At 40.7% G+C, this 18,776-nt stretch overlaps 2 protein-coding genes, 1 long non-coding RNA gene and 1 other non-coding gene across 6 annotated transcripts; 1 reads left to right on the forward strand and 3 right to left on the reverse strand.

Moving 5' to 3' along the window:
- Positions 1 to 1,287: 1,287 nt before the first annotated feature.
- On the reverse strand, positions 1,288 to 10,742 carry LOC130683500 (AP-2 complex subunit beta-like). 3 transcript variants are annotated; one of them, XM_057501200.1, is made up of 5 exons: positions 9,947 to 10,742; positions 4,324 to 4,514; positions 2,186 to 2,311; positions 1,513 to 1,632; positions 1,288 to 1,384 (listed from the first exon to the last, which is right to left on the reverse strand). In XM_057501200.1, the coding sequence occupies exons 1-4, from the start codon at positions 10,166 to 10,168 to the stop codon at positions 1,620 to 1,622; spliced, it is 552 nt and encodes a 183-aa protein (XP_057357183.1). In that variant the 5' UTR covers positions 10,169 to 10,742; the 3' UTR covers positions 1,288 to 1,384; positions 1,513 to 1,619. The 3 variants fall into 3 exon arrangements, with proteins under 3 accessions (XP_057357183.1, XP_057357182.1, XP_057357181.1); XM_057501199.1 differs by having other exon boundaries at positions 1,513 to 1,635; XM_057501198.1 differs by having other exon boundaries at positions 1,513 to 1,635; positions 2,125 to 2,311.
- A 343-nt stretch (positions 10,743 to 11,085) lies between these two features.
- On the forward strand, positions 11,086 to 14,572 carry LOC130683493 (peroxisome assembly protein 12-like). The gene is made up of 3 exons (XM_057501194.1): positions 11,086 to 11,522; positions 11,847 to 12,400; positions 13,217 to 14,572. Exons 1-3 carry the CDS (start codon positions 11,400 to 11,402, stop codon positions 13,614 to 13,616), a joined length of 1,077 nt encoding a protein of 358 aa, XP_057357177.1. The 5' UTR covers positions 11,086 to 11,399; the 3' UTR covers positions 13,617 to 14,572.
- A 473-nt stretch (positions 14,573 to 15,045) lies between these two features.
- Positions 15,046 to 17,336, reverse strand: LOC118914687 (uncharacterized). The gene is made up of 2 exons (XR_005025719.2): positions 16,907 to 17,336; positions 15,046 to 15,162 (listed from the first exon to the last, which is right to left on the reverse strand). It is a non-coding gene; the product is annotated as an uncharacterized LOC118914687 (long non-coding RNA).
- LOC118914705 (Z30 small nucleolar RNA) lies at positions 15,285 to 15,381 on the reverse strand. The gene has a single exon (XR_005025724.1). It is a non-coding gene; the product is annotated as a Z30 small nucleolar RNA (small nucleolar RNA).
- Positions 17,337 to 18,776: the final 1,440 nt, after the last annotated feature.

Raw genomic sequence — 18,776 nt, forward strand, 5'->3', positions numbered from 1 at the left:
CTGAATTTAAGCAGAACTGCACACAGTCAAGGAGTAAGAACAAACACAGAGCTCTGAATCTACCAATTACAGTGAATAGAGGCCATCATTAATTTCAACAAATTTCTGAATGAGGAAAAACAAGTGGAGAACTGGTGACTGATGAAGCAGGGCAATGCAAATTGTAGCTCATATACCTACTGGAAGGCTGCAACCGAGCTAGAAACCAATCGGCCCTGTAAGACCACAGAGAGCCTCCAGGACTACCAAGATCAACTCCCTGCCCTAAAGCAGAAAACCTGCGAATACAAAGTGCTACCTACATGTGCACAGAAATCCTAGTGAACTTTCTGTTATCTCATTCTTAATATAAATGGGCTGCAATTTACTATATACATGGTAAACACCTCAATTAAAAAGATATATACAGACAAGAAAATGTTACCCATATAATATTCCAGATGATTAAATTCAAACTGCAGAAACAAATAACTGTCATTCATATCCCAGACTCAGAAGCTATTACAACCACAAAAAAAGAACACTATAAAAAATGTAACAATAACAGGAAACAGCAGTAAAGAGTGGTTTTATGGAATGATGGCTGTGCAGAAGCCAAGAAAGCAATTGGCCAGACTGGAAGAAGAGAGAGGACAGAGGAAGGAAGCACAAAGGATCTAGGACAAAATGTTTATACGGACTTGATAAAACACTTGAAAAGCTGGATGAAGACAGAGGTACAATGAAGACGCACAATTCAAGAAAAAAAGGCCATTGTAAAACTCGAGAAAAAGAAGTCTGTGTAAGAAAATAACCATCATGTGTATTGTACTGGCTCTACATATTTACGGTCACAGTATGCATACTGTTTTGTTGGCCTATAGTTGACAGAACAAGAAATAAACGTGTATTATCTCAATTTATAAGGATAATCAAAATAGGAACATAAACTTTATGATATAACTATACTGGAGAATAGGAGGGTACAAGTAGGAATGGCAGGATATATGAACTAAGTTGCTTATCTCATAGCAGAAAGTTAATAGACGATGTCTATAATTGGTAAATCAATAAATAATGCATGAGCATATTAGAGATATAGAAGTAATCAAAATAACAAAAATGAGAAACAGTCAAAATGATTCCCTCTGGCAAGAGAGGGACCAGGGACAGCTGCTGTTTACTAAAAATTCTTTAATATTTTAACCGTGTGCTATATTCCTTTAATAAACTTTAAAAATGTATTTTAAAGAAAGGAGTGAATACTCAGAATCCCCTAATGTGATCAGAGCTACCACCAGACACTTGCCTCCACCTTGATGGCGCACCTTCCAATGGCCCGCACAGCTTGATGAACAAAGTCAGCATCTACGTGGGTGGCATACTCCTTCAGTTCTGCTAGAACCTGGTAAAAATCCAGGAAGTGGATGATTACGAAGGACTTTCAAACAGCAATTTCATAGCCTAATTTTTTCTAAAAGCCAGATCTTAAGATCTAAGTCACTATAAATTTGAGTTTGCTTTAGGTCCCACCTGAGCAATGTTGCCTTGGGATGCCATATGAATCATTATGTCCAACTTCTCTAGTTTAACATAGATAGGGTCATTGTACTTCACAAAGAAGACTTTGATTTCCTGCTTCAAGATTCAGGCCTGCTGTATGAAGAAACCCAACAAGACAAGACAGGTGACACATATATTGCTATATCCTTCTGAATCTATATATATCTAAGCTGTGCCTCTCTGCTCCCTATCCATTCCCCCCAGGGAAAAAAAAACCCACAAACTTCCTCTACACCCCTCTGTCTATTTGGAAGACTTTTTTACTCCTTTTAATGGTCGGGACATATACTGCCGAAAAGAATTGCTGGAAGAATGACACTCTGCCTCCAGACTATGGCCTGCAGCATATTAAGCAGGCAGTAGCTAGAATACCATTAAGAGGCCCTCAGAAAACAAACCCAATTGAGAGCCACACCAAGCATTTATTACAGGAACACTCTGAAATCAATGCCCTGCTGACTCTGGGCAAGTTGCTCTGCCACACATTTTCATTTCTATACATTAAACAGAGCTTAACACTTGCCTCTTTATATACTGATGTTATTAGGTTTAATTCAAAATTACACACACTATTATTATTACCAATTCATCTTTTCCCAATGTTTTCTGGACAATTAGGTTGATATTCCTCAGGGCGACATACCGCAGCATATTGTAGTAGTCAGAGTCCTTAGGTAACAACTCTAGAAATTTCATTAGGACTTTTACTGCTGAAAGCACCACCACTGAGTTGCCATGAGATAGTCGGGGAGTTAGCCGCTCACAGATGCTGAGGGCAGAAAAGGAAAATTAACATCTTGAATTATAATTTCTTTGCTTAATCCAGTCTATACTGTGTCAGAGGTCCATGGCCCAAGTATTAAGAAATTAGAGAATCAATTACATAAGTCAAAGCTCCATGCACAGGTAAAACTGGGATCTAATACTGCAAAGCCAGCCAACTACAGGCAGAGCAGGGGCATCAGAAGACTTTAGGAAATCAAATTTAGAATAGTCAAATTGGAAGGAAACTGGCTAGTAACTGAACTCTTGAAGCTCACACCATTTACCTTCCTTTTCAGAGTTCTGTGTCCCCTTATTATGTAAGGGCTCCCTGCCTTACAGCCCATTTCTCCTCAACCTACAGGAAGTCAAATTAAGCATTCTGAGTATTATTTTATAGTGAGAGATACCAACCAAGTGTGGCTGAAGGTTTCATTGTAAGATGCAGGAAGAAGTAGGTTGACAGAGAAAACTACCCAACCGCTTGCCTTCAAGATAATAGAATCTTTGAGAGAGTTTTTGTTTTTTTAACAGAAGTACTGCAATGTTCTCTCAACCTTTTCTCCTGCTCTAGTTCCTGCCACCTACACTTGAATGTCTCATGAAATCTTGAATATTTAATTATCTTTGAGGGTTCTTCAGAAACTGACCTAACTTTGATAGCTCTTGGGTAACATGAGCAGCTAGCTGACTATATTCAGTTAAGGATACAAGATGAATAAGCTGTGTTTCTTTCCCTTCCTCCTAGATCTCCTTGGCTAACTCCTTGAACCTCCTTCAGGTCTTTATACAAATGCCACCTTCTCAGGGAGGCCTTCCCTGACTTCCCTTCTATATAAAATACAATTCCTCACCCCCAAATGGCCAGAATTGCTTACTAGATCTTTTCCTACTTTATCTTCCTTGTTAGCACTTATCATCATCTGACACATTATATATTATTTTATATATACATACTATATACACTTCTGCCCCATCCCTCAGAATACGTGTTCCAGGAGGGTTATGATTTTTTACTATCCACTACTCTATCCTCAGGGCCTAGAAGAGCATGGGCTCAACAGATATTTCCTGATAAGTGTGAGATGCCAATGAACAACAGAAATAAAATTCATTGTAAAGTTCTTTCCAGAAGATACTTGTGTTTTCAATGATGGAAAGGATCTATGAGGGTAAACTTTAGTGAAGTCCAGAGGGAACAATTTCCCAGACAAGTGAAGAACACTTATGTTATAGTAGCTTGAGCTTCAGCCAGGCAAGGAAGGTTCTTACCTACCACAATTAAAATATGTCAGCTTTAGTACAGAGCCAATATTTCTTCAGAAGTACTTTGCATTGTACAATGCCTACATATACAATATGCTAATAAAAATTAGTGAAGATTCCAACTGTAAACTAAACTGTATGGACGTGTATATGAAATTTAGGAGTTTATTTCTGACACTGAGACAAAATTTTAAACACTAAGGTGGCAAAGGGCTGAGAACAATCCAGGTATGCCTTCCAAAATAGTCTCTAAATTCAGAGTGGTATGATTTATCTATCTAATGGAATAAAGTAAACATAGAACTTTTTTGTGTGTGGTGCAAACACCCTTTCCCTAGTACTGAATGACAGGTATAGCTCAGATCAATAAATTGTATCAAGCCACTTACTATGTACCTAACAGAATGAAAGTTTGTCACTACAATGAGACACTCAGAAACTGCTGTTTGCCAAATAGCCAGGAACCGCTGTGTGGAGATGTGAGACCACAATGAGGCAGGTTTTGGTGGAAGGTAACTGCACCGCTCACATAAGAAATGGAAAACACCAACTCAGAAGAACAGCTATATTTTCATGGTTTACTCTACTACCTAAAATGATCCTAAATTGAGTGAGAAAATACCATGAGACAGCAGTATCTATCCCATAAGCCACTAATCTTCCTCAACATAACAGACCCTTATTCTCAAACAGACACTGGAACTTGTTCAATCAGACAGGACTCCCAGATACCATGGAGGCAAAGAGACTGACCTCTGAGCCTCCCGGTCATCTTTAGGGTTGTAATTAGACAGGCAGTCCAGGATGAAAACCTGGCCCCATTCGGTGCACTCATTCAGGGCTGTCAGCAGCTTATTAATGTTCTGTGGGTTCAGATCAAGTAAGGTGCTATTTGGGTGAGATTCGCTGATGTCAGGTAATGCTGCTACAGTATTAGCCACCACCTGGGAAAGAAGTAGATAAGACTTTGATTTACCAAAAACAGTACAACTACAGATAAATACTTAACCTTCAATGCATCACTTCATACATAAACTCATCACCATTCCTGAACATTTTACATAGGCATCAGAAAACAGATAAACTGTTTTCAAAACATAATCAGATGACATATGTATAAGTGCATCTACAAAGCCTCATGCAAATTTAAGGTGATAATAACAGCATAATTCATCAAGGGTTAAGTTGCAGCTTTTTACATTAACACCTCTGAAAATGGGATGCATTTTGTAATCAAAAGCATGTCAGTTTAACAGGAAGTATTTTTCTTTCCAGCTACCACAGAAAATAACAATGCACCTTATAATCTTTGGCATCTTAGAATCAATGAATTATAGCTCAACTGCATCCTTCTTTCAGGAAGTATGATAAATGAAAAATTGCTACCAAATTTAAGAAAGTGCACTTGTGTCCTGACTTACAGATCCACAAATCCACATTAGCTGCAAAATAAACAAACAAAATGAAATAAGCACTTGTTATCAAAATTATAGATTATTTTCAATATAACAAATCTACAACCAATGAATGTTTAACTTAAAAATGCAAAAACACCTAAACATAAAACAACAGAAAAACTACACTATGGTCCTAAACAAGTCCATTTAAAACCACATTTGCAGTGAGGCTCCCAGTTGTTACTGTTACTGAAAATACCAGATAAGGCTGAATATAAATATTCTTAAATATAAGTGAGACATGATGGGAGACAGCAGCTTTAGTAAATACGTGTATTAAAAACATTCTACAAAATGTCAGCTCATTGTTAGTTCTTGCTAAAGTCCCTTGTAAAGGCTTGAGAAACTAATAGTGGTGTGATTATCCTTTTGCTGGAGAGAGAAGAAACAAATTGGCCACAATTTAGCTACTGATTTTAACACCCATATAATCTCGGTAGTCTACAGATTACTCCAGCATAAGATTTTACCTAGAAGATAAATGTGTAGAGAATATAATTTTTAAATCAAATACATTTATGACAATATCCATTATTATATAAAGGATAATGCCACAAATGGTATCATCTTTAGCTATAATTTGATGATCAGAACAAAAATTTCAAGGCGAAAAGTCAAAGGCTCATGTGGCAAATATGGCTATGGATATAATATTTTTGTTCTTAAGACAAATTGGGAAGAAATAACTAGTCCACCTACCACATGGCAGCACATAGGAAGTTGTTTTTTGACTTAACTTTTATTTGCTGACTCCCCCATCAAGATGGCATTTAGTGAAAACTAAAAGGCATAAAGAGTGAAAGAATAATCCCCTCCATCATCTCAGTGCTTTACACGCAGGGAAAAGGTTATTTCCCATGCATGACACACTTGATAGATCCAATTACAGTATAAAGGATCAAAATGTCATAGAGGAAGACCAAATACTGTTTTCATCTTTTGCTGCCACCATATGCCCAGTGTTGGTAACCAGCTGTCCAAAATAAAGCATCCTACCACATTTACCACTGCAGACAGCCAAATCCTTTAATGTTTTTTTTTTTAGTTAAATATAAAGCCTTTTAATAGGAAACACAGAAGAAAAAGTGAGAATTGGGGGAATTAAAAAAGGCAGTGGTGAGGAAAAAGAACAGAAGGATGCTGAACAGAATGAAGCATTAGAATCCCTCTGCTATTATCACAAGCAATTGGAAATTAAACCAAGTATCTCATGCAGCTAATGAAGTATATGTTCTGGTGGTAAAACAGGCAATTTCTGCTTATTATCATATTAAAACAAGAAAGGGAATAGAGAAATGTAAGTCTAATTAAAAGACCCAGAGAAATTAGATTACAGGATTATGTTTAGAAAAGCCTGCACTGAGAAAAAGAAATCACTGCCAAATGGTCACTGAGCCAACAACGATCAACCAGAAGAGATGTATCCCCCAATTACAAAACTCTACCTTTTCCCTTTCACCTCCACATCTTCACATTCAGGCTGTTGTATTTTCAGAAATGTACTGAAGCAGGCTCATTAGAGACCGCTTAGAGTTCTGGTCAGTGAGCCATGTTTCTCTCACTCTTTACTTGAAACTCAATATAAGCCAGTTACACTGAATCTCAAGAAGACAAAGAAAAAGACTGACTTCAAGACAGCAACTGGGTGGCTAGCTAGGGTATATGGGATGACTCCAACTGTCAATGTTTATACCGTTTCTTTGGAATTTTGTACTATATACATAGTACCTATACTGCATATTTTTTAAAATTTAAAATAAACTTTAAAAGTAAGATTGAAACTTAAGATTTACTGCCTCTTCTCAGAAAATAAATCAGTATCACAAAGAACAAATCCAACCCTTGCAGTAACTGCCTTGATACCACATGTTAAACATTCTCTTTTACTTGAACCATCACTCTGAATTTGAACTAAAACTAACACACATCAGTATTTTTCCCCCTAGAAGATTGCCATTTCTTTTAGGAAATACTAAAAGAACATGAAGATAACAATGAAAAACTAGACTTCCCAAGAAAAAAGGGTTTCTAAAGCAAGTTTTGCTTTAAAAATGGATTTTCAAATAGGGTTTCTTAAGGAGTTTCCTCAGTACACTGGGTGATTTATAAAAAGATGGCATCTAAGCTACAAAGGAACACATTCATAGAGTAGAAAAAAAATTTTCTATTTTCTATTTCATCTTGCCAGAATTATTTTCTGGCAATTAACAAAATTACGTTCTGTTCTTTGTGAGACTGCAACTAAACCTTACTCCTCCCCACCACAGTGGACCTAATGTAATATGTATATTTTAGAGGTACAGATATTAAACACATATACATACAAAAACTATGTATATAGATATATATAAAATCACACTCATACTAGATAAGTCTTTCTCTGCCTTAACTAGACCTCTCTTCAATTTGGTACTATGATTCCTTGGAGCCTGCTGAATGTCCTTTAAGGTAAGCATTTGCATTCTGACCTACTACTTTATAGTATACTTCATAGAATGAGTTGTAGAAAAAGACAGACAATAGCCAAAGTTCATTGAACACTTACTATGCACCCATTAATGCTCACGGCAACTCTGAGGTAGCTGCTATCAAAATCCACTTATTACAGATAAGGAAAACAGGCTTTAAAAATTAATAAATAGGGTTAGAGAAATTCAGTGACTTGCTTAGTCAATATAGCCAGAAACGGACAATGCTTGAATATGATCTCTGGGCCTATGTCTGATTTCACTGTCTAACTAGTACTCTAGAGGCCACGTCCAGCATTTATAGAAGTTCCAAGAGCTGTGACCTTCAACTGAGGGAAAGGGAAAGAAAAATCAGAGCTGGGGGAGGATAATATTAGGAAAACACTATTCCAGGCAAAGGTGACACGCAGATTTATATGAGGAGGAAAATGTATTCTTCTAGTTTAAATATTTCAGAGATAATCATATCCTGGCAGTACTTAAAAGAAGCAAGATTAATTATCCAGTTATAAAATCTGATTTATAAGCCACCACTACCTTACATGCAGAACATAAATTCGACCCCCCTTTTTTTCTTAAAGGAGCAAGCTGAAGCAGTGGGTATGGTTAGAATAAAAATGATCCTGTAAAAAAGAACTCCAGAAAAAGTCCAGATATGTAATGGGAGAGGAGTATCAGAGACAGAAGCTCCTTTATGAGAAATCTCACACACTTGCGTGTTCCTTTGAATGGTTTTCATCCTGCACTCCTTCCACTTATTTTCACAGCTTCAGTACCCAAGAAAGATAGCACTTTCCAATACAGCGCCTTCCTCCTATACCAGTTGGGTGGTTGGGATCTGATTCCAGACACGTGGACCTATGAGAAGCCGCTGACGTGTAGCCTCAGCCTAGACCCTCGCAGTTATCCACAGCCTTCCTCAGTCCCTTGCATCCAAGGAGATGCCTCTGAAAAGGAATCCTGGCCTCCACTCAGTTCTTTCCCAGCTCCCAAGGGAGACGCAGGGGAACCTGTCGCTCCAGACTTTGAGATCAGCAGCCGGGCTAGTCCCATTTAAGTTGCTGACGAGCGCCCGATGTTGTGTGCCATTGACGGCTTCCTTCTATAAGGACAGTGAAAGAAAAGGCAGGTTGGATGCCGATACTCACCTCCAAATCTATCCCAAACGAGCCCCCAAAGATGATGCCGGAGGTTCTTGTTTGTGGAGTTGAAGAATGAACTTAGCAAACACCCAAGGGCAGGAGAGCCAGGGAGAGGCTTTTATTGAGATACAGTGAGAGGACAGAGCTCCTGGCTCAGGTGGGGACAAGAGAGCATAGGTAGCGGTGCGTGGTCTAGGGGTTTTATAGGCAGTTAAGGATTTGGGTGAATGTGAAAAAAAAGGCTTAGGGGTGTGGACTTGTTAAATGGTCCCTGAATATTAAGAATTAAGTTAACACAAGCAACTTCCTGCTCTGGTTTCTGAGATACCAGTGTCTTGGTGTAGGAGCATATCAGACAAGGCTGCCTGCCCAGCCCCCAAGGTGGGCTGAGGTATTGTTTGCTAAAGAGTAAGTTAAGAATTTCCAACTTCTTAACTCCCTGGGTATTAAAGTGCAATCTTATCTTTAAGGTGGACTCCTCCCTGCCTTGCTTTTTCCGGGAGCCCCTCACCCTACTCTGAGTACACCCACGGTTCCTGTCTCATTACCCCCTCTACAGATGGAGACCCTAGCTGCTGCTAGGGAAAGGGGGCGACAACTGCTCTGGCTGCTTCATACTGAGAGGGGGCGCAGTAAGGGGTACAGTTAGGGCTCCCATCACTGGTCAGTTGAGAGGGCCTCGGAAGATGGGCACTTTTATTCTGGTTCCATTTCTATTACTATTTGCAGTTTTATGGCTTCTAGGCAAAATAGAACAAATCGTGTTATGACGTTAAGTTGCAATATCTGGAGTTGGATTTTCCATTCTGGAAGAACAATCTTGACAATGAGATTAAAGAATGCATGGCTAAATATAGTAAGATTCCAATTGAAATGATAGGAAAAAATAAACATTTGGAGGATCATAGCTAGATATTTTGGGGAAACTAGAATTCTGGATCTCGTCTATGTCCCAATGACTAGTATTAGGATTTAGTATAGATAAGGCAGCATTATTGAAACAATACTTTTCTCTAAAATCACCTTCATTTTTATTAGAAGTAACCAGATAAAGAAAATAATTAACACTTGGCTTGGTTATTTACATATGTGCAGCAAGAAGAGCAATTGATTACATAGGCTCTTTTAAATGTGCTTTGCTGGAACTTATTGGACTTTTATAGGCCTCTCGAGGCCAGAAAGCCAAGACAAACTTGCCATCAGGTTTTGCCAGCAGTACCTATAGATTTGGGTGAATTCCCCTCTTCTCGAGGTCCCCAAGACATTTTGAGGTTTCCACACCTGCCAGGAAGTGACCTCCTTTACTCACCTGGTAAGGCTGCTGGGAACCCTGTAAGCAACGTACCAGGCCAATTCTTCCAAGGGGCTTCATTGGCTCTATAAAGTCAATCTCAAGTTTCTTAAAGCTGTTTATATCTGAGTTTATGCACGTGAGTCTCTCAGTCAAAGCCTTGGTAATATAATCAGTGTTTTTATGATTGGTCCTGTTACAAGGAAAGCAGATTCTTACTGAGCTTCTGCAAATGAACATACTGCCATAAAACAAAAATACTCACTGAAAGTTTTTAAATTCCGGAGGGGTCAGGTAGAAAGATAAATGTTTCAATTCTGCTTATAAAGGTATTGTCATTTACTGAACTGTTGTAAGCAGTTAAGCCCCCAGCTTGAATGAAGATTAACCGTCTGAGGAACAGCAAGAACCTTTTCCATTCTAATCATCTTTATAATTGGCGGCAATTAAGCCAAGGCTTCTATCCCTCTAAGTTGCTTCAAATCCTTCTGGGAAGGCGGCCGAATATAAAGTAACCACAACTGCGCGGCGCACAGAGGAAGGCTTCCCTCTCCGTGTTCCCTTGCATTCCTCCGCTCCTAAGTCCATCGCGCGCAGGAACACAGGCCGCAGCAGCAGGCCCGAGCGGGGGCTCCAGGAGCCACACTCGGGCGCCGCGCGCCCAAACACCCCGTCAAAAAGACCTCTGCCGGGAGAGATTCAGAGGCGGGGCTTTCCGCAGCGGTTGCGAGGCAAAACCAGCCCAAGCGAGGAAAGAACGCCTCGCCAGGCGAGCCCGCACCCCGCAAACGTGCCCTAACGGCCAGCGGGGGCTGAAACGGAAGCCCGCATGGTGCCATAGAGTTCCCTAGTTCCGGTTTCGGGACCGCGTACAGGGCTAGAGCGCCTCTCTTCCTCTGTCGCCGCAGGGCCGCTCCAGTTTCCCAGTGCGGCTTCTGTCCTAAAGCGGAGACGTCCCTCCAAACGCGGCGCCGTGAGCCCTTCGCCCTTCGCCTGGGGTCAGCGTGCGAGGACAGGCGCGGCAGGGATACTTTACAGCCAACAGCTGGAGCCGGCCCTCGCGTACCGGGCCCTTACTGGCACCTCTGATCGTCAGAGGGGGCTGGCTTTTGAGCCCTCACTCGGGAGGACCTGATTCGCAGCTCCAGGTCTGCAGTTCGGGAGGACGGGGCTCCCTCACCCGCACCTGGCCCCCCGAGTCACGCCCTGTGCCGTGAGGTGCGGCATTGACAAGTCACCCCTTCCCCACGCACCACTTCCACTCACTTCTGCGTTAATGGTTCTTACCCTCCTGAGACTTCTCCCCTCCGCCTCCAGAAGTATTTCCCCCCAGTTCCCTTAAATACAGGAGTTCCGTGCTTGAGGGTATCCGGCAGAAAAATTACTTTTAAGACTGAGCACCCATTTGATACCCAAAGCAAGTTCATACTTACTGGAGAGTTTGGGGGAAAAGTAAGACCCAGAGGAAATTATGGCTGAGTATGGGGCTCACATCACTGCGTCTGTGGTTGATGACCAGCCGTCCATCTTTGAGGTGGTAGCACAGGACAGTTTAATGACGGCAGTGAGACCTGCTCTTCAGCATGTGGTCAAGGTAAGGTAGCAATGCTCTGGAAGGTTTTAGGGATGGCTGGGTAAAAGCTAATAATTTGAGTTTTGAGTTTGATAGCCTAGGTGTTGAGATTACCAATTAGTATGTAATTCATGTTCTATGATTTAACGAGTATTGAGTCCCTGTTAACTGTAAAGCCTGTACTGAAAACCCAGCACTTCAGGGACGCTAGGGGAGACCCCAAAAGAATTGACTTGTTTAAAACCCAGAGGGTAGGATTTAGAGAGGGAAAAAAAGAATCGTTAATACAAGACATAGTAACTGTGAAATGGAATGAATTTCATTTATTAACTTACCTTACCTTAGGTTCTCGCAGAATCAAATCCTGCCCACTATGGCTTCTTTTGGAGGTGGTTTGATGAAATCTTTACCCTACTAGATCTTCTGCTCCAGCAGCATTATCTGACTAAAACCAGTGCCTCATTTTCTGAAAATTTTTATGGCTTAAAACGGATTGTGATGGGGGATACACGCAAGCTTCAGAGACTGGCCAGTGCTGGTCTCCCGAAGCAGCAGCTTTGGAAGTCAATTATGTTCCTGGTTCTTCTTCCTTATCTGAAAGTGAAGCTGGAGAAGCTGGTTTCTAGCCTGAGAGAAGAAGATGAATATTCTATCCATCCCCCTTCCTCCCGTTGGAAGCAATTTTACAGAGCCTTTCTGGCAGCCTACCCATTTGTTAACATGGCCTGGGAAGGCTGGTTTCTTGTACAACAACTTCGATACATCCTAGGAAAGGCACAACATCACTCACCACTGCTGAGTCTGGCTGAAGTTCGGCTAGGTCGACTTACAGTTCAGGATGTACAAGCTCTGGAGCACAAACCAGCTAAAGCCAGCATGATGCAGCAACCAGCCAGGAGGTAAGGCCTTAGCATTTCCCCAAACTCTAGATCTTACACTAATTTTATGAAATTCACCTCCCCCAGTCCTCTTTAAGTAGTTCATATATCATATGAGTAATTTCATAGAAAAATTATTGTGTCCATTACACAAGGATTGCCATCCTGGCAACCTTCCTCATCATACTAGCTACAGTTTTTCAACACTTGCTTTGTGCCAGCCCTGTGGTAGGTATGTGCTTTACATACATTATCTCAATCCTCATCACAATCCAATGAAATAAATTCATTAATCCCATTTAATAGTTGAGGAAACTAATCCGTAACAGTTAAGCACCTTGCTAAGGCCACAAAGCTAGGTGGCAGAGCTGAGATTCAAGCCAGATCAACATAATTCTCAAGACTGCCCTTAACCACAATGCAGTCTGGTTAGTGTTTGTGTTCTACCTACAAGTTCAGATATATAGTCCTCAATACTCTAAGTCATTTTTTGTTAAATGAATTTCTTTTTCTGGATATACTATCTTTCACCCCAAAAAAAGTTTATATAATCAGTGTTTCACCATTCTCTTTCTTGAAACACAAAACAAAACCCTAAAACATTAAAACAACGCTTAGCTCCTATACTCCTAAAATACTTGTCAGAAAGAGAATATCCTTTAGAATAGATCCTTAAGGAGACGAGACAATGCCAATCTAGCAACTATTCAGTCCTCAAATTCAATCAGTGACAGATGAAAAGTATAAAATGAAGAACTACATTTATATTAGTCACTTGGTGATCATAACTGAGTAAACAGTTTCTCCTTTTGCCCCCTTGTTCTATTCCCCTAACAGTGTTAAAGAGAAGATAAAGTCAGCTCTGAAGAAAGCTGTGGGAGGTATTGCCTTATCCCTGTCTACTGGCCTTTCTGTCGGGGTGTTCTTCCTACAGTTCCTTGAGTGGTGGTACTCATTTGAAAATCAAGAAACCATCAAATCACTGACTGCCCTGCCTACTCCACCACCACCTGAACACCTAGATTACAATTCTGATTCTCCCCTGTTACCCAAAATGAAGACTGTGTGCCCACTGTGTCGCAAAACCCGGGTGAATGATACTGTTCTTGCCACCTCTGGCTATGTATTCTGTTACAGTTGTGTGTTTAATTACGTGAGGAGTCACCAAGCTTGTCCCATCACAGGTTATCCAACAGAAGTACAACATCTAATTAAACTATACTCCCCTGAGAACTGAAAATGATTAGCTTTTCACCTCACAACAAAATTAGTGCATTTAAGGCCACAGGGCTGGTTTGCAGCACCATACTTGGCATTGTTTGATACTTTTCAGCCTCAATTCATAATTTTATGAACTTTAGATGACTATAGGGACTTCTTTAAAAGGATAAATCCATTGATCTTAACCGTTTAGCCTGCTCTCTAGACCCCTACTTAGAACTGACCAAGCTGGTTAGAGTAAGGGAATCAGAATTGGAAGGGGATGTGAGGGTCAGTGTAGAGGGAGTGGATAAAAGAGGAGTTACAGAAATGCAGCAGAGAAAACAGAATCTTCCATAGTTCTGCAACATCTTTCTACACAATAACTACACTAGTTGGGGTGAGCAATTTAAAAAAGACAGTATAGAAGCTTTTCCTTAAAGAACAAGAGGTACAGAAGCTTTCAGGAAAAACCCAAGTTAGTCCTCAAAAAGTGGGTGGTGAAGGGAAAGGAAGCCTTTTCTTTAGGAAAGAAAGTCTATGAATAAGAGGTTTATGTACATGTAGAAGAGGTTTTAACCATTTGCAAACAATGTGAAACATGGGCTCTTTACAGAAATTCTTGAAAACACTTTAGAAAAACAGCACCTTCTATATCCTGTGACTCATCTGTTAAGTAACATCTGCTGTAGTTTATCAATGTTTGAAGATTTCTTTCTGAGCCATACCTATCTTTCTTGGAAAACTCGTTAAAGGAAGAGGGGATGAGTGTATATAAAGAGTACTGTGAAGATTTCAGTGTGCAAGCAAAGCTAATAAGCAATGAATAGATTAAATAAAATACGGATCTAACTTGGACTGTATAAAAAGTTCTTTTAATAAGCTCTTTCTGCTTAATATTAAATTTTCTAGGCCAGCATGAATTATTCTGGCTGCTACTAAAGTTTCTATGAAATGCTTAAGTAAATTTTAAGAATAAATGTTTTTTGCAAAGAGCTGTTCCATTTTAATGACTAGAAATTTAGAGATTACTTGAGGTGTTTAAATATTTTGTTCAGATCACCTTTGACTTTCTGAGGCATTTTTGTATTAACATTTGGGCTTTTTTGCTAATCCACAGTTTGGGCGGAAAACTCTCTACTTCAGCAGGAAGTATCAAGAACACTACAAACACTTAAGTTGCCTGTATAGAAAAGTCATGCCACTGGGTCAACAGGTAAAAAGAAAAAAATGATTACTATAGAAGAGGAAGGATGAAAATAATTTTTAAGTGCCTCTGCTGAGATAGATTTCCAATATCCTAACTCATTTTAGCATTTCAGAGCACATTCTGATAGCAAAAAAGGTGATAAAACTAAATTTTGAAGTGGAATAACCTTAGGGGTTTTTAAATAATAACACTTTTATGTACCATAAGAAGATATCTGCAAAACTTCTTGCAAGGTTTTACCAAAACCAATACCATATTGATTAAATAAACATTTTTAATGTAATAATAAATCAGTAAGGGAACTGAACCAGATTTAGGATAAAAATAACGTAGTCCTCCAGGAAGATGTCAAAGCCAGATTCGTCACCTCAACCTAAGAAGGAAAACATGAAAGTATCAGAAATTTAAGATAATATCAAAGAAACACTTATATCTAATAAAACCAGTATCCAAATAGGCTAAAGCATACCATTGTAGAAAAACCACAACCAGAATCAGCTCAGAGAGAAGATTAAGGAATCACACCCTGGTCAAAGCCAACACTTAAGCAATGGCAATACCAGGTCAGACTATACTTCACTCATCGTCCCATCACTGCATTGCACCTCCCTATATTATCTAAGAACCACCCAACATCCTATTTTCAGAACCAAGAAAACTTAGGTTTGCCTATGAAAAAAAATAAAAGCTGCTTTTTAGATAAATTTCAACATGGGCTTTCAATAAATATTTTATCTTCGATTATGCTTTGCTTTAAGCAAGTCTGCTGTACAAAAATGCAAACGAATAAGTTTTGTTTTGGGGGGACTTGTTTTGAAACAGAAGAGTGAAGAAACATTTATAGTTCAAAAACATGTTTTTTAATGAGCCCAAACACCATGCACGATAAAATCTAGGGGATGTCTGTAAAGTAATTTACAGTCTAGTTCTCAAGCAAAAGCTTTAGAAAAGATTTTCTACTAAATTTCTTTATAAAGCAAACTCCAGTTCATTTAATATACAATTTGATTTACAGTTCTTCCAACAAAGATAAAAAGTATAGTCACAAAAATCTTATACTGGGAATCATCAATCTTAAAGAGTTCAAGACCAGGGAGGCTATGATTTGCCAAGGCCCCATATCAAAATTAACAGCAAAGCTGAAAAGCGAACTGAGTTCTGATTACCGGACTTACATTTTTCCACTATCAGCTAATTATACAGTTTAATTTCATCTCTCTCCAGGTCGTTGGGCCACATAAAGGAGGCAATGCAAAGCCTAGATAATCCATAACCTGGATAATCCATTTCTGAATGACAAAGCTGACTGACTGCATTTCATTTATTCTAAATGATACCTTCGGGTAGTATATTACTGCTGATAGTGAAAAGTACTGGGGTCACAATGTCACCCTCTCCCGCCTTTCAGCAGGGTATTGTCAGTATCAGTAATTCTGGAGACAGCACATGCTTCCTTCAGCCATCTGTAAACATCAACAGATTGATACCTCATAGTTGAAAACCGACCTATGTTGGTCTGTGTTCACCATTCAGCAACCAAGCTCCATAAACACAGGCAACAAAGTGCCTGCTTTACAGGGGCTATGCTTGAGCCTTGTAACTCATCATCTCTACAGGTGAAGCACACGTTAAAAATGAGAAAAGAGAGGCTGAGGGAACTTAAATAACTTTGTCAAAAATATGAAACTTGTGAGCAGAGTTTTAAGTGTGTTCTAGTCATACATTTTCTAGTTCTCTCCTCAGTACACCTGCTCTATCTGGAGTGTCTTCCCCACCCCTTTCAATCTGGAGAACACCTAATTAAAACCTTACTAAATGGTTAACCTTCTCTGTTAAGTGGTCCCTAACTCTCCCGGTCATCCTCTCCTCTGACTCCCACAGCACTTTTCTCCACCATCAGACGCCAACTATTCGCCTCCACCTCCTCGTATTCCCTACCGGACCCTGAGTTACTAAAGAACAAGGATTGAGTCTTACTGGCCTTTGTATCCATTACACTCAGAACAGGATGAGGCTGAATAAATGAGCTCTTAATTGAGTCAATGCGGGACCCTTTCTACTAAATCCTAAGCCCCTAGGTTATAAGAGCATCAGCACAATTTATAAAGTCAACTTACCTCCAACATTTCACTTAAGTAAGGCCTTCTACCCTCAGCTTCTACCACACGGCGCTCTGTACCGCGCCCTGAGCAGGACGACCAGTGCTCACACACAGGGAAGTCTTGAAAAACTAGTGATGAAGTCCAAAACCCACCAACCTCAGGGAAGACTGAGAGTAGCCGTTCTTGCGGGCAAATACAAATAAGGCCAGAACCAGCGCTCAAACCAAAGATCGACGCCGCAGTCCGCAGACCGCTTCACGAACTCCTGAAACTCCAACCCCCTAGACTCCGCGGAAGCTTGGCCCCGAGCAGGCGAGAGGCAGCCCACTCTCGGGCTCCCGGTCCCCGAACACACTGGCGTCCTGCTTTCCCAGGCCACGGCCCCTCTCCCGAGCAGCCCAGCGGCGAATCTCCGCCGGAGTTGTGGTCGCGACACCAATTCCCGGGGCGGGGCTGATGCAGGAACAGCCAATCGGAGAGCACGGCGTACGTCAGCGATGGAGCCGGCAGGGTGCCGGAAACGTCTGTTTCATCCCTCTTTCGCGTGGTGGGCTCCATCCTCAGTTAGGACAGTGGCTTTCCAGGCTTTGAGAAGTGCTCCTTCGCCCCTTTATTCCACGCACTTGGACCTCGGGACGACTGTTATCCGTAGTGGTTTTGCCTGTGCCTTGTTTCTCAACTGGGGAAGGGTATCTGAGGCAGTTGTGCCCCGGGATTTTTGCGCTTGTGCCCGTGCCTGCCTGAGGGCTGGAGTTGCAGGGCACTCTGATGAATGTGTCTTTCTCCGTCCAGAAAGGGCCCATTGGCAGGCCGGGCGCTTGGGCTCTTCCGAAATAAGCAAGAGGAGCCACAAGACAAGTGCAGCGAAATATCAAAGACGTGTCAAAGAAAGTAGGAAGGACTTCCTGGGAGAGGTGGCATTTGATGTGGGTCTTCAAAAATGGGTGGGATTTGAGAATTAGAAGATTCTGAGAGAAGGAATAATTTAACTCCCGAATTAAATGAGAAAGCACTCGGGGAGGTTACCAATTTTAGGAAATTTGGAAACAGTGTAGTGTTTCTTAGAATTCAGTGAGATAAACACCAGGAGGAAAATTAACAACATAGATGTCCTCCAACAGCAAGAACAGCAAAAACCCTAAAATGCCCGGGGCACAACCCATCCATCCTTACTGAATTAGCTGTTCTGGGGTTGGATCCTAGGCTTGTATATTCTTATTTTTTTAAATTTTTTATTAAGGTAGGATTGATATACACTCTTATGAAGGTTTCACACAAAAAAACAATGTGGTTACCACATTTACCCATATTATCAAGTCCCCACCCATATCCCAATGCAGTCCCTGTCCATCAGTGCAGCAAGTTCAGGCTTGTATATTTTTAATAAGTGCCCCAAGGATGGTTCTGATTCATACCAAAGTTTGAGGACCAGCGTTAGTGTTAAAGAAAGGGGGTGGTAGGAAATTTGAAATACAGGTCGAGACTTTAAGGATGGTGGCTTGCTGGCTATGTAAGTTAGACTACTCTGGAGAAAGGGAGAAATTTGAAGGTTGGAGTCCAGGGAGATAAGTGATCAGAACTCTACTTCAGAAAATTCAGTATGCAACTCTGTTTTAAACAGAGGAAGGAAGGTAGAGTGAAGCAGACTGCTGTTGTACTTCAAGGATAGGAGAGTTTGACCGTGCGGAGAATGGGCCCTTGGGTGCACTATTTCCTCTGCCTCTTTTCCCCTTCCTTCTCCCTTTCTCAGCCTGGTGGATTCTTACTTGCAGGTTCCAGCTGATATACCATCTCAGTTATGAAATCTCATGTATTTTCACAAGCAGAGTTATTGTCACTCCTGAGAACACCCAGAGTACAGTGTTCACATGTTGCCAGCTCTTCA

Source organism: Manis pentadactyla, chromosome 4, assembly GCF_030020395.1.
Source record: "Manis pentadactyla isolate mManPen7 chromosome 4, mManPen7.hap1, whole genome shotgun sequence".
Taxonomy (NCBI): domain Eukaryota; kingdom Metazoa; phylum Chordata; class Mammalia; order Pholidota; family Manidae; genus Manis; species Manis pentadactyla.

What these genes read in the sequence shown, in the direction of transcription:
- LOC130683500 (XM_057501198.1), bottom strand. Translation starts at nt 10,168, where the DNA reads ATGTTCATTTGCAGAAGCTCAGTAAGAATCTGCTTTCCTTGTAACAGG. An exon ending in GTTCCCAGCAGCCTTACCAG is followed by an intron (nt 4,515 to 9,946) that starts GTGAGTAAAGGA and finishes CTTCTTTCCCAG; the next exon opens with GTGGTGGCTAATACTGTAGC. An exon ending in GATGACCGGGAGGCTCAGAG is followed by an intron (nt 2,312 to 4,323) that starts GTCAGTCTCTTT and finishes TTCTGCCCTCAG; the next exon opens with CATCTGTGAGCGGCTAACTC.
- LOC130683493 (XM_057501194.1), top strand. Translation starts at nt 11,400, where the DNA reads ATGGCTGAGTATGGGGCTCACATCACTGCGTCTGTGGTTGATGACCAG. An exon ending in CTCTTCAGCATGTGGTCAAG is followed by an intron (nt 11,523 to 11,846) that starts GTAAGGTAGCAA and finishes ACCTTACCTTAG; the next exon opens with GTTCTCGCAGAATCAAATCC. An exon ending in ATGCAGCAACCAGCCAGGAG is followed by an intron (nt 12,401 to 13,216) that starts GTAAGGCCTTAG and finishes TTCCCCTAACAG; the next exon opens with TGTTAAAGAGAAGATAAAGT.